Source organism: Rhinolophus sinicus, linkage group LG09 (assembly GCF_036562045.2).
Source record: "Rhinolophus sinicus isolate RSC01 linkage group LG09, ASM3656204v1, whole genome shotgun sequence".
Taxonomy (NCBI): Eukaryota; Metazoa; Chordata; class Mammalia; order Chiroptera; family Rhinolophidae; genus Rhinolophus; species Rhinolophus sinicus.
This window is the reverse complement of record NC_133758.1, coordinates 84588066-84603178: the sequence shown is the minus strand read 5'-3', so window position 1 is coordinate 84603178 and position 15113 is coordinate 84588066. Positions and strand designations below refer to the sequence as shown.

General features: G+C 34.7%; 1 protein-coding gene across 1 annotated transcript in view; it reads left to right on the top strand.

Annotated features, from left to right (window-relative positions):
• CALCR (calcitonin receptor) overlaps positions 1 to 15113 on the top strand; it is a 122889-nt gene that overhangs the window by 82130 nt on the left and 25646 nt on the right. The window contains exons 7-8 of the mRNA XM_074340733.1: positions 2426 to 2517; positions 10522 to 10648. Coding sequence (XP_074196834.1) covers positions 2426 to 2517; positions 10522 to 10648 — 219 coding nt within the window. The remainder of the gene's footprint in view (positions 1 to 2425; positions 2518 to 10521; positions 10649 to 15113) is intronic.

Genomic DNA, 15113 nt, shown 5'->3' with positions numbered 1-15113 from the left:
GAGTTAACATTACTTTCCAATAGCACTGTCACCATTCATGTACCAGAGGCCCTTATATGCCTGAGTCTATATCTGCAAGTGACCAAGGAGTACACCCAAAAGGTGTGATTTCTTTTTAATTTAGAACATGCATTTCAGTTTGTTGAAAATCGGAGAGTTAGGCATCAATTGTCATTTTTTCCCATATTGATATTTAGCTGAGCCAGCAACATTTATTGAAAAGACCTTCCTTTCCCTGCTGTAGTGCCACCATTATTATGTATCGAGTGACTATACATGTCAGTACACGCTTCTGATCTCTTTATTACGTAAGTTTATTTGTCTCTCCCTACACCAATACCACCCTGCTTGATGACAGTAGCTTTGTAATAAATCATGATATTCCATAGAGAAGGTCTTCCCACTGTGTTCTTCTAAGATTGTCTTAGTTGTATTTTGTCCTTTGTATTTCAATATAAATTCTAGAATCTGTCAAATTTCACATGCAAAGAAGCCTTATAACTGCATTGAATGTATAGATCAGTTTGAAGAAATTTGAGATCTTTATAATATTGTATCTTACAAATATTGACTAGACTATATCCCTCTATTCGTCTTTAATATCTCTCAATAATGTTTTCTAGATTTCTGTGTAGAGGTCACACACATCCTTCCTTAGATTTATTCTCAGACTTTTGATTTTTCAATGCAATAGTGAATGCAATATTTGAAATTTTGTTTTCTATTTGTTGTGCATGTATTAAAATTGTTTTTGTTTTTATATTCAGTAATTTTATCAAATTCATTTATTAATTTTAGTTTATAAATTATTTTGCATTTTGCATATCTACAGGATTTTATCAGTTACCAATAATGACAGATAAATTTCTAGGTAGCCATTAATATACTTTGTGTCTCTATAGATTTGTCTGTGCTGTACATTTCATATCAATGGGATTATATAATAGGTTGTCTTTTGTAACTGACTTCTTTCATTTAGGATAATGTTTTCAAGGATCATTTATGTGTTGGCATGTATCTGTATTTCATTCCTTTTTATGGCTGAACAGTATTCCATTCTATGGATAAACCACATTCACCAGTTGATGGACCCTGGAGTTATTTTCATTGTTTGGCTATTATGAATAATACTGCTATAAACATTTGTGTGGACATATATTTTCCTTTCTCTTGGGTCTTTTTCTTCCTTGATCAGTCTTGCCAGGGAGGATTGAAATTAATTTTTTTATGAACTAAGTTTTGCCTTTGTTGATCCACTTAATTGTATGTTCAAGCTCCGTTTATTATTACCATTTCCTTTCTTTTACACTTTGAGTTTAATTTTCTTATTTGTCTTAACTCCTTTAGATAGAAATTTATATCATTGATTTTCAACCTTCTCCATTTCTCATATATCCCTTTTAGTCTTTAAACTTCTATGTACAGCTTTATCTCTAAAAAATTTTGGTATGTCATTGTGAGTTCTACCTTGATCCAATGGTCATTTAGAAATGTATAGCTTAATTCTCATAATATGAGAGTGTTTTTTAAGTTATCTTTTTAGTAAGGATTTCTACACTATTGTGGTCAGTGAAGATGCTCTTTAAGATTTGAATTATTTGAAACATGCTGTGATTTGCTTTACTGACTAGTGTATGTCAATTTGAATAAACATTATTTGAATATTTAGTCAGCATTTGAAAAGAATAGGTATTCTGCAGATGTTGGGTGCAGTGTTTATTATGTGTGAATTCATAAAATTTGTTAATCATGTTCAAATCTTCTATAGCTTGATTTTTTTTTTGGCTGTGTGTTTTATTAATTACTAGGAAGTGTCACTTTTTGCTTTATGCTTTGTATGGTTTGAGTTTATATTATTAGGTACATAGACATTTTAAATTGTTATATCTTCCTGACTTAACGTTGGACCTATATGATATTACATGTTTTCTTATTGTTACTGTTTACCTGGGTCATCTTTCCCCATCCTTTTAAATCCAATATTTCTGTATCCCAGTATCTACCAGTGTTTCTTGTAAGCAGCATACAACTGCTTTAAAAATTATCTAGTCCAATCAAATTATGTTATAGTTGAGCACTACTGAGGCCTAGAGAGGTGAAATGACTGACTTATGGACGTCACACAAAGACTTAATGATAATACTCGGAGAAAAGAACAGCTCTGATGAATCCAGTCTTATGTTCTTCCCACTACATCATGCATATCCTTAATCTGATAATATACAATCTGTTAGTCCAATTTATTATAATTCAATATAATTTAATTCTCTGAAATATTTGTTACAATTTTAGTAGTTTTTTCTGAAGGAGGAAAACCACTGATTTACACGGATATTTAAAAATAGAAACTATTTTCCTTTTTTTTATAATCATTTATTCATCTATTTGTTTTTGTAACTTTTTGTTTTTCTTGTTGTTATTCCAGAATGCATACGTTCTGTACTACTTGGCTATTGTGGGTCACTCTGTTTCGATTCTCACCTTAGCGGCTTCTCTGGGGATTTTCATGTTTTACAAGTAAGTACCCTTATAACATCTGCTTTTTATTTTCTTCTTTAAGGTACTAAAATATACAGAAAATGCTGCAAAAGTTTGGCGGGGGAGGGGTTCTGCCAATCATAAAAGACGTGGAAGTCATGAAGTAGCAAGAAAAACTATATTAATTAAAATGTGCTTTTAACCCTATCTTTGAGGAAAATAGGATAGATTCATATAATTTTCAAAAGCAATATGCCTCCTCCACAGAATGAAATAGTCTTGTGAGCCCATAAGTACACTGTGTTAACACGGTAAAGGTTCCATTTACCATCGCTAAGTTTCCAGGAAGTATTGAGAAGAGGCTCATCCCCCTTCTTTTCCCCGCACTCTAAAATATGGAAGCTATGGCCATAAGTTCAAGAGCACCCTGTCTTATTATGAGCTGTATCACAAGTAGATTTGGCCAGAAAAGAAGTGGGGTTGTGAGGCCCTTATAGTGTTTAGCCAGAGAAGGAAGGTAAATCTCCCTTCTGTTCTTGACTCATTCAGCCAGGGTCAAGGAGAATCTCTGGAAAATGGCCTGATGTCAAGTGTCAGTTTTTTGCCTTTGCAAATCCAGCATTGCTAACTGCAAGTATCTTTTAAGATACTGTGAGGAATAAAATTTCAGTTGAGTGTTTCTGTTCTAAGGCTGTGTCTATACACTTGATTGCATTATCTGTGACAAAATTATTAAGTTGATACAGATACTGATTTCACAATAATGGAGAATTTAAAACATTGATTCTATGTTTTCAGGAGTGACTTCATAACACATACGAGATAGTAATATAGGTTAAATTTCTTTCTAAAAACATGTTCCAAATTTAATGTAATTTCCTTAAATCAAAGGCAGGAGGCACTACATTACCTTTTCATGAGAGAGAATTCTGCTAACTTCTATACTATCATGGGGTCTCCTTCCACTAATACTTTTTATTGTTGTGGTGATAGTATACAAATGAGGAAGAAAAGCTCCTTCATAGGCCCAGACAGCAAATAATCTTTCACACATTTTTTTTTTTAGTTTCAGGTGTACAAAACAATGTAATAGTTAGACATTTATACCCCTCAAAAAGTGATAACTCCCTTCCCCCAATCTACTACCCCTCTGACATCGTATACAGCTGTTACAGTTCCACTGACTCTATTCCTTATGCTGTATTCCACATCCTTTAAAGATGTGCTATGTAATTAAATATACAGTGATTCATAAATAGAATAGAATATTAATTTGATTTTTATTAAAATACAATACTAAGGAAAATTAGACTTACATCAAACACTTCACTATTCTTCATGGAAGTTTGAAATGTTTTCAAAATTAACACTATTAAATGTTTTATAAGTCTTAAAAAAAAAAAGAAAATTAAACCAAGGAGAGAGTCACCTATAAACCCACCCTTAACACAGCTATTATTATCTTTTGATCCTTTTTAAATCTTCACCTATATATTATATCATATATATATATATATATATATATATATATATATATATATATAAAGTCTATATCTTATGTAGTCGAGATTCTTATATTGACCTAGCAACATGACTGAATAACAATTTTTTTTGTTAAATGAGTAGCAAATAATAACTGAAATAAAGAATGAGCTCCTTCAATATATGGTTTAACAGGAGGACATAAACAAAGCAACAATACACAAGGGATTATTTACTAGAATTAACATAAAAGCATACTTTAAATTCCAGTGATCAGAATACAGCAGAGTAATCATATTGCATGATTAATCTTGGAATGTCTGTTCATTTTTCAACTACACCTGACCATGATACACCTGAATAAACACATCAGTATGGCTCTCATACAACTTTGATTAAAAAGTCTATCACTAAAAGTCTATTGTTTAAAAAATACTAACATAACCATAAAGAAATTGAAAGAAAAATCCTCCAAATCTGTAATGGTGCAACTGATAAATGTATTCAGGAATTTAAAGATGAAAAATATCAAGGGGTCATTTCTTAGTTCTTTGTTCCTCTAGTCACCTAAAAAGTGATGAGGGGTGCGAGCCAAATAAGCAAAAAAAAAAAAAAAAAAGGAAAGAAAGAAAAAATAATGTGCTAATGGTCTAACAATCATTTCTATATTAAGTCACTGAAAATTGGTGTTTAAAAGTGCAGCACATGGGCACCATAGAATATTCCTCAACTCCAGTTATTCCCAAAACGAAATTAACCTGGTAAGAACCTTGAAAAACTATGGGTGCAGATTGTCTAGGAAGCACCTGATTTTGTCTTACTTCCTCTGAATTCCAAGAAACTACTGAATAACAGCTCAAGTTTTGGGAGGAAAAAAACAAGTCTTATTTATTTATAATCTGGATTTAATAATGGGAAGATATAAACTGAAATAGCTGGTTCTCCAGAGCACACACAACAAGAAACAAATAGGATATGAAAAATACGCATGCCGAAATGCTAAACTTTCAAATCCAGAAGAAATCATATCTGATTTTTATACTTGTTCTTAACCATATGTTAAGCCAACCCAAACTAAAAATACCAAAGGTATCTGTTTTCTTAAAAATAAAGTATATTTCTTATTCTTCAAATTTTTTTCTGTGCATTTCCATTTCAGATATATTAGAAGTGATTTTGAAAAATAAAAGGTAATTCTGATCTGTCACTGAATTTTATCTTTAATTAGCAACACTTTCCCAAAATTGTTTTCAAATACACAACATCAGCCTTATGGTCTTTACTGCACATTACAACAGAAGGTATTATGATTTATGCACTTAAATGGCATCATCTGTCTGAAATCTGAGCAAAAAATAATCATCACTCCCTTGCTTTACATTCCCAGGGCTGAGTTATTTTGAAAAACCCAATCAATTTCATAAAACTGCCATGAAACCAAAATGAGAAGTCATACCTAGCTCCACTTCTGACACCTAATGCCACATTCATAATCATCCAATTGAAACCTCACTCTAAAATCATAAAATGTGCCTTCTAGGGACTATAAAAAGGAGTAACCCTGCAGGTGTCTTCCTCCAACCATGGGGCTAAGAAGGCTTGCAGAGGAATTCAAAGTTACTGAATATATGGGTGGCCGTGGAACTGCCGATACTTTGCTGCTAAAAATCCCGGGATATTACTCAGAATGAGATCAAGGCATGCCTCTAATCACGCTGTGATCTTATTCTGAGCATGCCAGTGTAGGTAACAGGCAGAGCTCTGTAACCCTGAAATAAATAAGAATCATGCTCCCTGTGCTATCAGAAAATAAATGTAGAAATGTATTTAGAAAACCTTTGTTATTTTAAAGAATAAAATTGAGCTTCTATACCCTCTTCAAGATAGGGAAAAACATTTTTTTTTTCAGTGATTTAAATCATAGAAGAGGCAACACTAAAGATCTTAACTGTACAAAAATGGTAGAATTAAAATAATGTTCAGGATGATATAAGGTTACTTCTGGTCCACTGGTTTAAGGATGAAGACACTCTCTTTAGGATGATATTTAGTTTGGGACCTTTCCGGAGAAACTAGTTAGGAGCAATAATATGGAGAGGGATTAAATAGAAACATCAAATCAATTTCGCAATTCTCCTCACTGCTGGAAGCCAATAGTAAATGTCCACAAGAGAATTAAAGATGAGATCAGGAAGATTGACTTGATGTCCACACACAAGTGGACATTTATTTATGTTTGTTTCCTGACCACGTTAAGCATGTTTGCAATAAATTCACTTACCCCACCAGTTCCCCTTACAATTTATTAATTGACATTTCTGTAAATAAGCCTAAATACTGAAACATTTCACATTTTACTTTCTAGAAAGTATTAATACAATAATAATTCATTAACATTTATTTTGACTGCTCGATACCCAAGACTTACTGATTGTTAAATATTTCAAACATTAATTACTCTTGCCTGAAAGTTAGTAGAGAGATATGTTGGAAGACAGGGGGTGCCTTCATTGCATTACCTTATCTACATTACATTACATTGACCACATTAAGAAAAAAGGGAGATTTCCACTGGGACCTCCAGAAGCAATACTGATTCCTCTACTACTCACTCAGTATTCCCTCTCATTCAGTCACATCTGCAGTGGATGGATAGATAACTCTTGATCTTGTATAATATCCACTGTTATACATCTCGGGCTACCTTCCTCTTCCTCCAGAGAAACCATTACATCAGAGGCAGCAAAGATAACCTCCTTTCTCTCAACCTGCCCTTGACATGACAGGACGCCAAATAACTTTTGGTCATATTTTGGCATACCGTTCACTAATAGAACAGTAGTAATAGGAAAGGAAATAAGAATTATAAATGAAAGGGAGTTCCTTACAGACAAAAATTTTGTGCTAAATCCAAAGGTAAAAAGTCCCTTGTCAGATGGAAAAGATGTATAATATATTGTGCTTTCAGGCTTTTCTAGGAGTTTTAATGCAATCCATTTCACATTCCCTTTCCTTCCCTCACTTCTCTTGTCCATCGTGAACAAAGTATGATACCTACGTCAAGGAAAACGTAGAGTTATACTGGAAGAGAATGACTTTTCTTGTACTAGTCACAACTTGTACTAGTCACAGTTATTCCAAATGCATACTTTTCATGCACCAGTAAATCCGTAACAACTTTTATTTGTGTCCTTATTTGCTGCTTTCTTACACTGTCTTATAAGGAGTGAATACTGCCCTGGCTTGTTCTAGGATATCAAACTGGTTTATGTGAGCTGCAAAACCTAAGGCAAATATTAAATGCTTTCTCAAGCAACGAAAAGCTCCCCAAAACCACACACATGCATACATAGGGTATCAATAACTTGAAAACAATTTTTTTTTTAGTGTGAAAGATTTGCACCAGATAAACTAAAACCATGAAAATGACATTTCACTTTAACCTTAAAATAGGACATCTTGAGAATCATACTCAAGTAGATCATTACCTCTTCTTCACATCTGAGTGACACCTTGATTGGGCCAAGATGGGAGTAGATTATGTTGTCTTATCCTCCCACTGTTAGAGAATCTATAGTACTGATGGTTCCCTGTCATTCAAAGAGTAAGTAAGGTTCTGGCCATCTAAATACCTATTTTTTTATCAAGAGGAATGAAGTATAGCTAACATCAGGTTTGTGCTGTTTCTACCAAAGACATTTCAGATCTGACAGGAAAATGTCCTCAGCTTCTCCCCTGTTCATTCAAGCAGCAAGATATTTGCATTGAGAACAATTAAACACATAATTACTTATGCTAAACTTGGTTAATCCTCTTTAGCATTCTATACCTCTCCTTCAGAACAGCTATATAATGAGTAAATAAACAATTATATAGTTTATAAGGTCCCTAAAGGCAGAAGTTAACTGTTTTGTTCATCCGTGTATCCCTAACATCTGACAGAAGGTCTGAATTTTAGTGGGTACACAGTATATGTGTTGGATTATTGAATGAATTTTAATAAATTTAAAGTACCTTTAATTCACATCAAAAAGCTCAGTGTAAATGTCATCAAGTAAGTATGACAAAAAAAGTAAAACTTAATAAGCAGAAATTACATTGTAACCTTCAAGAATAAGAAACTCATATTATACATTAGTCATATTCTTTCTTTGGAGCCTACCAGTTAATCCAGCTTTAAATGATCATTTTCTCATTATGTACATAATGCAGTATTGTATACAAGTTTTAGCTATTAGGATAGCATCCACTATTAGTTAATACCTATATTAAGAACTTGGTAAATGTTCAGTATGATACAAAGTATAAGATATGAAATCCTTGACCCTTTAATGTAATTATCTGATGTACCAGAAAACTTGGTCACAGCTCGAAGAAGAAAACTGTTCTTATATAAAAATTTTTAATTCAAAAAAATGAGTACTAAGCCGTACACTGTGTTAGACCCTGTGCTAGGTGCACAAAAACAAATTGCTTTAGCACTTTTATTCTAGTGAGAGAAAAGGAGAAAAAGAACAGGCAATAAACAAATGTGATATGTCAGGAGACGAGAAGAAAAACAAAGCACAAGGGCCTGAGAGTAAGCAGAAGGTGGAGGGAGTGCATTTTCCTGAGGGTGGCTCTGGTTTACACAGAACATTAACATTAACCAATCCTTTAAGTTAATGTTGTACATCAGCAGATTATTGAACTCTACCCGACCGAAAGCAAACCAGGCATGAGAACAGCAGTATTGTATGATGCATTCATCCACATGCCTTAGTTCTGGTGACTGCCAACCGTCACTGGTCTAAGCTAGGCTGCATCCAACAACGAAACCACAGATATTAGGTTGATGCACAAGTAATTGCGGTTTTGCAATTATTTTTAACCTTTTAAGCTGCAATTTAATAGTTGCCTTCCAGGGAGAAAAACTATAAAATGCTATTAGGACTGTATGGAAAATGGCAGGACACACACAGGTTGAACGTGCAATATGGAAGCGTTTATACCATAGTAATGGGTATGATGTATCACATAAATTTTTTTTTTCTTTTTAAAGCCTTAAATTTGCAACCTACTTTTATAGCATTATTGTCAAACCAATCAGGTTCGCTTAACTTGACAGACTTTTCTGCTGCAGAATAAAGTAGCACATGACAGCGTGTGTGTGTGTGTGTGTGTGTGTGTGTGTGTGTGTGTGAAAAAGTTCTTCTCTAAACCTCATCTTTACAATAGGCTGCCTCCTGAATATAAAATTCTGTATTCTACCCCTGCTCAGCAAGTTGGGAATTTTAAAATATTCTGTTAACAATTTTACTAATGTTTGTGCTTCCTGAAAAGTTGAAAAACGTAGCTACAATAATCAAAATGTGCTCTGATAGATGCCCTCATTACTTAAATTTACTTTTTACTACCAATTGAAAATTCATTTTCCCTTGATTTGGAAATCTAGAAAAAACATTATTAGTAAACCCGGACCATTCTCTTATTCATCTTTACCTAGAATTTCCTTTTCAAAATTCCTAGGATCTAACTTTACTCCATGAAGATTTTTTAGGGGTAGTTACTATGCTCAGTCTTTAGCATCAGTAACTGAATGTTTCAAGTTTTCACATTATGCTAAACATTTTGGACTGGATCAAATATGGTAAATATAAGATTTTTATTCATCTAGGATAATCATTCCAATTTTGCTACAGCCATCCTACAGGCTTTCTTCATTTGCATCAAAAAGGGAAATAGGATATTCAAACTAATGTTTGTTTACGCAAACATTCACAGAAATACATATGTACAAGTTTATGAAGTGGAGGACAGAGGAATAGAAAGCCCAGCAAACCACTTAGCACCCAAAAGGTGGGAAACAGCTGTCCAACAAGTAGCAGCCCTTTGATAGGCGTTGTCAGATCCAAACCACAAAACGCCTCATAATGAGATCAAATTTGAGCCTGTTTAAAATTCTTTGCCTGTGTCTGAGCTCCACCATCAGGAGGATGTGGAAAGGAGAAAGCACAGAGTTGATTCCAGTTGGAATATGAGAAATAAAAAGATGTTAGAAGAAATGGCAAAAAAGGATGACAGGACACTTAAAAAGTCTGTCTGTGTGATGGATCAAGGACATGGATTCAGTACTTTGTCACAGGCAGCCTTGGTTCTGACTTTATGCTCTGTTGTTGTCCCACTTAACCACACAATTTCTGCCTCATTACATCAATGAATAGTGGACTTTTGATCTAAAACACACTCCAAACCCTAATGGTTTCTCTAGTAAGTATCCTTCTCTTAATTAATTTCATGACATTTGTTATAATTAAAAGTGATTTTTGTCATGCACTCTTTCTGTTGTACAAAATCACCCTGAGGACTGAAAACTAAGCTACTGTGACTGGAAAACTGTTTCTAAAAATCAGGCAAAAAGTAGTAATGAGTCTTAAAGATGGGACCCGCCGCACTTATTTCTGTACGTTCTCTTATCCATTGCTAAAGGAAATATTTAAAATATTACCCAAAGCGTTCTTTTTCCCCAGATACTTCAACATTTGGGCACTGGTTAATGTTTTCTGTTAATGTTTCTTCCAGGAACCTTGGCTGCCAAAGGGTAACTCTGCATAAGCACATGTTTCTGACTTACATTCTGAATTCTATGATTATCATCATCCACCTGGTTGAAGTGGTACCCAACGGAGAGCTCGTGAGAAGGGATCCGGTGAGCACTGCATAATTTGTTTTTAATTTTATTTTTAAGGATATAGTACCCATAAATAGTGAACATGGTGTCATTGCTTGACTTATGCAGCTCTTTACATGTGTAATCATATTTACTTGTATAGTTGAGTTTTGCATTAAGCAAGACATATCATTTCTATGCAGTTATTGGAAGTAATTTTTATGTACTATAGTAAAGGGCGGAGGATAATTCAATTATAATCAAATAAGAATTATACAACAAATGGTGAGTTTTTACTACTAATCAAAAATGTGTGAACATCATGGGAAGTTTACTGAACACATCTTGTGAACACAGACAATACTAGGTGTAGAAAGGAAGTGCTTCCCAGTGGCCCCCGTGTGTCATTAGTAGGTTACAGGTGTTCCTAGGTAATCCCCTTAGTGTTCTGGCACCAGGCTGAGTTTAGGCCAGTCACTTCAGCTACGGGTTGCTATGTATTTACTCAAGTAAGCCATGTAAATATCATGTTCTATATCTGCCTGACTTGAAAAAGGTTTAATTACCCCTAGTTCACTCACACTCTCATCTCCCAGTCTCTGCTGATGGTCCCCATAAACTGAGCTTAACCAGAAACCAGAGGGCAAAGAAGCCCTGATGGAGATGCACAGATCCGTTTCTCTGGGCCCAGGGCAGTTGGAGGAGGGTGGAGAGTGCATGTGAAAGCACAAACATAAGCTATCTAGCACAAAAGAATGGCCAAGGGATAGTTTCCTTTTTGTTCCTCTGCTTAACTCTGTTATGCAAGCTTCTGTAGATAGCCTCATCTTTCAAAACTGGCATTTGACAGCTCTGCCAACCCAATGACAAAAATGCATGAAATCTGCCCAGAGCATGCATCCTGCGTGACAGTGGCATGGCATGGGAAAGCAACTTAATTTGGCTTCTAATGGATCCAGTGTTAATACTTTTTGCAGTATGAACATATCCAGAAAGGCATTATGATCTATCATTTAAAACCATGGCGTCTGTTATCTGAGACAAAGCCCTGCTTTACCTGCAGAATGAGACCCAATGGGTTTACCTTGATGAGTTTCTTTTTTAATGCTGATTTTAATGAAAGGGATCGCATGTCATTTAATCCTCATAAAATCCCAGTGCAGGGTGGATATTATCGCCATGGTTAGCTGAGTAAACTGAGGCTCAGTGAAGGCACATGTCCTCTGTACTGTGGATAGAGATGGATTCAAACCCAGTCCTGTCTCACACAGAATCCCAGCCACTCCCCTCTTTACTACATGGTGCTCTTGATTGTCTTGATTTATTTCCTTAGGAAGATGTGTTCTTAAAGAAATAGTCTCAATCATTCCAAAGTGATGACTGTCCATAAGTGGACCTGTACACTACATTTCATTAGGGAAGCTGACCCCTACTAAGTTTAAAACAGATGTAGAAGTACTAACTAAGCATCTCTCAGCAAAGAAGTTTCGAATTTTTGGCTTCCAATTTTCCATTAAGTGTGGAAGCCCTAAGAAAGTTATTGTCTGTACAAAGTACGCCAAGAAATGGCAATTCAGTCATTAAACAATCAACCCTGGGAGCAGTGCTTACTCAAATTACAAGTACTGTAATTCTTTAATAGACTCTCTCATCTTTCCTGTGGGGGTCTCACACCCACATGTCATACCAACAGCCCACTCTCTGGCTGTTAGGATGAAGGGGACTTCTCATCCATTGTGAAATTGTACTCAACTTGTTATCTTCCTGAAATAGTCTAAATTGAGGGTTTTTCTAAGTTCACTATTGAATGATAGAAGCCATTTAACTTTATCCATCAAATGAGAGTATTAAAACCGGCCCTCCTTACTTGTTAGAGGTTGTCCTAGAGTCTCACAAGAAGCATAAAGATTTAAAAAATTCCCAAGGGCGTAATATTGTGAGCATTTGCTCTCGGGATTGCTGCTAACCCTTGCCCTGGGGCTAATTCCCTAGGTCTTTGCACATGGCTTTCCCTACCAATCTGTTACTGTAGTCATTGCTCCTAATCGTCTCATGAGTTATCATCACCAGATGTTTTCCTTTCATGGTATAGTTTAGGGGCAGACATGCCTATGTACTCTGCCAGTCATTACCCACAGGCAGCCAGCTCAGCCCTACCTTGCAGCAACCCTCCTGCCTAAACACCTTTCATACAACCTGTAAGTAGATGTCTCAGGACATGGCTCAGCCACTGTGCAGCTGATTTCCTGGGAGAAGGTAAGTATGAGTGGAGGGGAGCGAGAAAAATTCACAGGAAGCTTTCTTCTGGGTATGGAGGAGGGAGGGTGGTTTTCTCACACATATTAGGTATTCTCAAAGTGACCTAAGTTTGAAAAACAGGGACAAAGCTTATCTTAATGACATGACCAGCACTCGGTTCTCTCAAATCAATATACTGTTAATGTAAAATATGTTTATTTTTAGCTATATAAGAGCTAACTTCCTAGGAAAAAACTATAAAATACTGGAAAGGTAGAATTTAATCCAATTCATTGTTTTTGGAGCACCCAAAACTTAAATTGAGTCTTCAGAACTAAATTCTAATCAGTTTGTTAAAATATCTATTTGTGACATCCCTTTCACAGGATGTGATGCTGCCAGGCAACTACGCATGTGAGATTCAGTCATTTGTTTATCTATTTCAAAAAGTGTGTGTGTGTGTTTAATGAAAAACAAAGGAGCAAAAAGTCTGTATGCCTGAGTGAGAAGCCCCCTTTCCCCTGAGAGTAGACAAAATAAGGATAAGGCACCAATAACAAGCCACTTACAATAATAAATGGGAAATGTCATGTGAGAACACACTGCACCCTCTTTCACATTTCCAAATGTTTGTTTCCTCCATAAGACAAAATTGGGAAACACGTGCCTCTCACCAAATACATATAAATAGTATAGGCTAAAAACAAACAAAACATAGGCTACAATGACAAAAATTAATTCATGTTTGTAAATTGTGAAACATACACTTGACCCAGTGGGAAAAAAACTAGGTCATTTGTTTTTAGTACTTTCTTTATTTGAATACAGTCATTGTTTTTCAGTGAAAGTTCGTTAAATCTCTTATCTAACCCTTCATATATAAACAAAACAAGATCGCGTTCTCTAGGCAAACAAAATAGGGCAAAACAAGAAAGGGCAGGAGAGAACCCTCAATTAGACATATATGTAATTCATCCTTGAATCTCCTTGTTTATTATTTCCAAGAGAGACACAAGTCTTGAAATTTGTGTTGTATCTCACCTTGAAAATGCAAATTGTGCTATAACTGTGTTTATAGAAGCCCAGTTTCTTGAGTATCTTTTCCCATTCAAAAGATTGTTAAAGTGAATCGCAATTGAAACTATAAATTCAGACATCAAGAAAGAAGAAATTTTTCCTATTGTAATATATGTGAATATACAAGAACTAGGCAAGCTCCATCTTTGCTGGGTGTAAAGTTCTCTACCTCTAAAGAGACAGACAAAATAGTATCCAAACAATAAGAGTAATCTCATCAACATATTACTAAGTCACATGCAAAATTACGTTTAAAATTTATACTTTAAATGAATTATTTAAAATATTGCATTTTTCTTGAAAAACTGACATTCCAGAAAACATTAGATTAAGGTTCTCCATAACCAAGAAGAGTGGAGACAGCAAAGAAAAACCCAACGATAAACAAAAAAACAAAAAAAACCCATAAAAAATTTTTTGAAAGGGAAATTATTGGACATTGTCAATCTACAAATATCGATTGAAATTGCAACTAATGTGAAAAATATAACCAGTCATCAATAAAAGAATAGCATGTCCATCAGCAGATCATCTGTCTGTGATTCAGGCATATGTCCTTTTTTTTTTTTTTATAAAACAGAATATATAATTTTTAAAGATGCTTTGTTTCTTAAGCAAATTAAAGGCGAAGTTATGGGTTATTTTTTTCATTTGACACAATTCTCAAGTCCCTGAATTAGCAGTTAAAAGACAAAAAGATGTTCCTTCCCAGTGCCCATGGGAATATATTTTAAAAAACAAAAAGTTATTTATTGTAAAATGTGGTGGCACCATTCCAAATGTTGTCATACTACTTCTATAAGAGTTTATTTTGTTGGGGGCAAAAGAAAACAGTGTTCTCACTCCTCAGTGAGTAATCCCTATGGGTTTGTAGTCCCTTTCCCGTCAAGGTAGTCAATTCCTTTCCTTGGAAGTTTTTTGGTTAAGCAGATTCTCCTGTGTAACACCAAGAATGAGAAACTTATTCCTTCACATTCTTTTTTTAAAAAGTTAAACTCAGAATAACTCATGGCATAAATATGGGCTGAATAGATCCTCAGTTTATTGAGTGATGTGAAAATTACACATTGTCCTTTGTGTCATTTGAGCATTTCATTTCCATAATATCGAAAATTTCATTTTTCTTGCTCTATCTGCTTATTTCTTCGTGTAGAAAATCAGGAGGCAGAATTAAAAAGTATTATTCTTG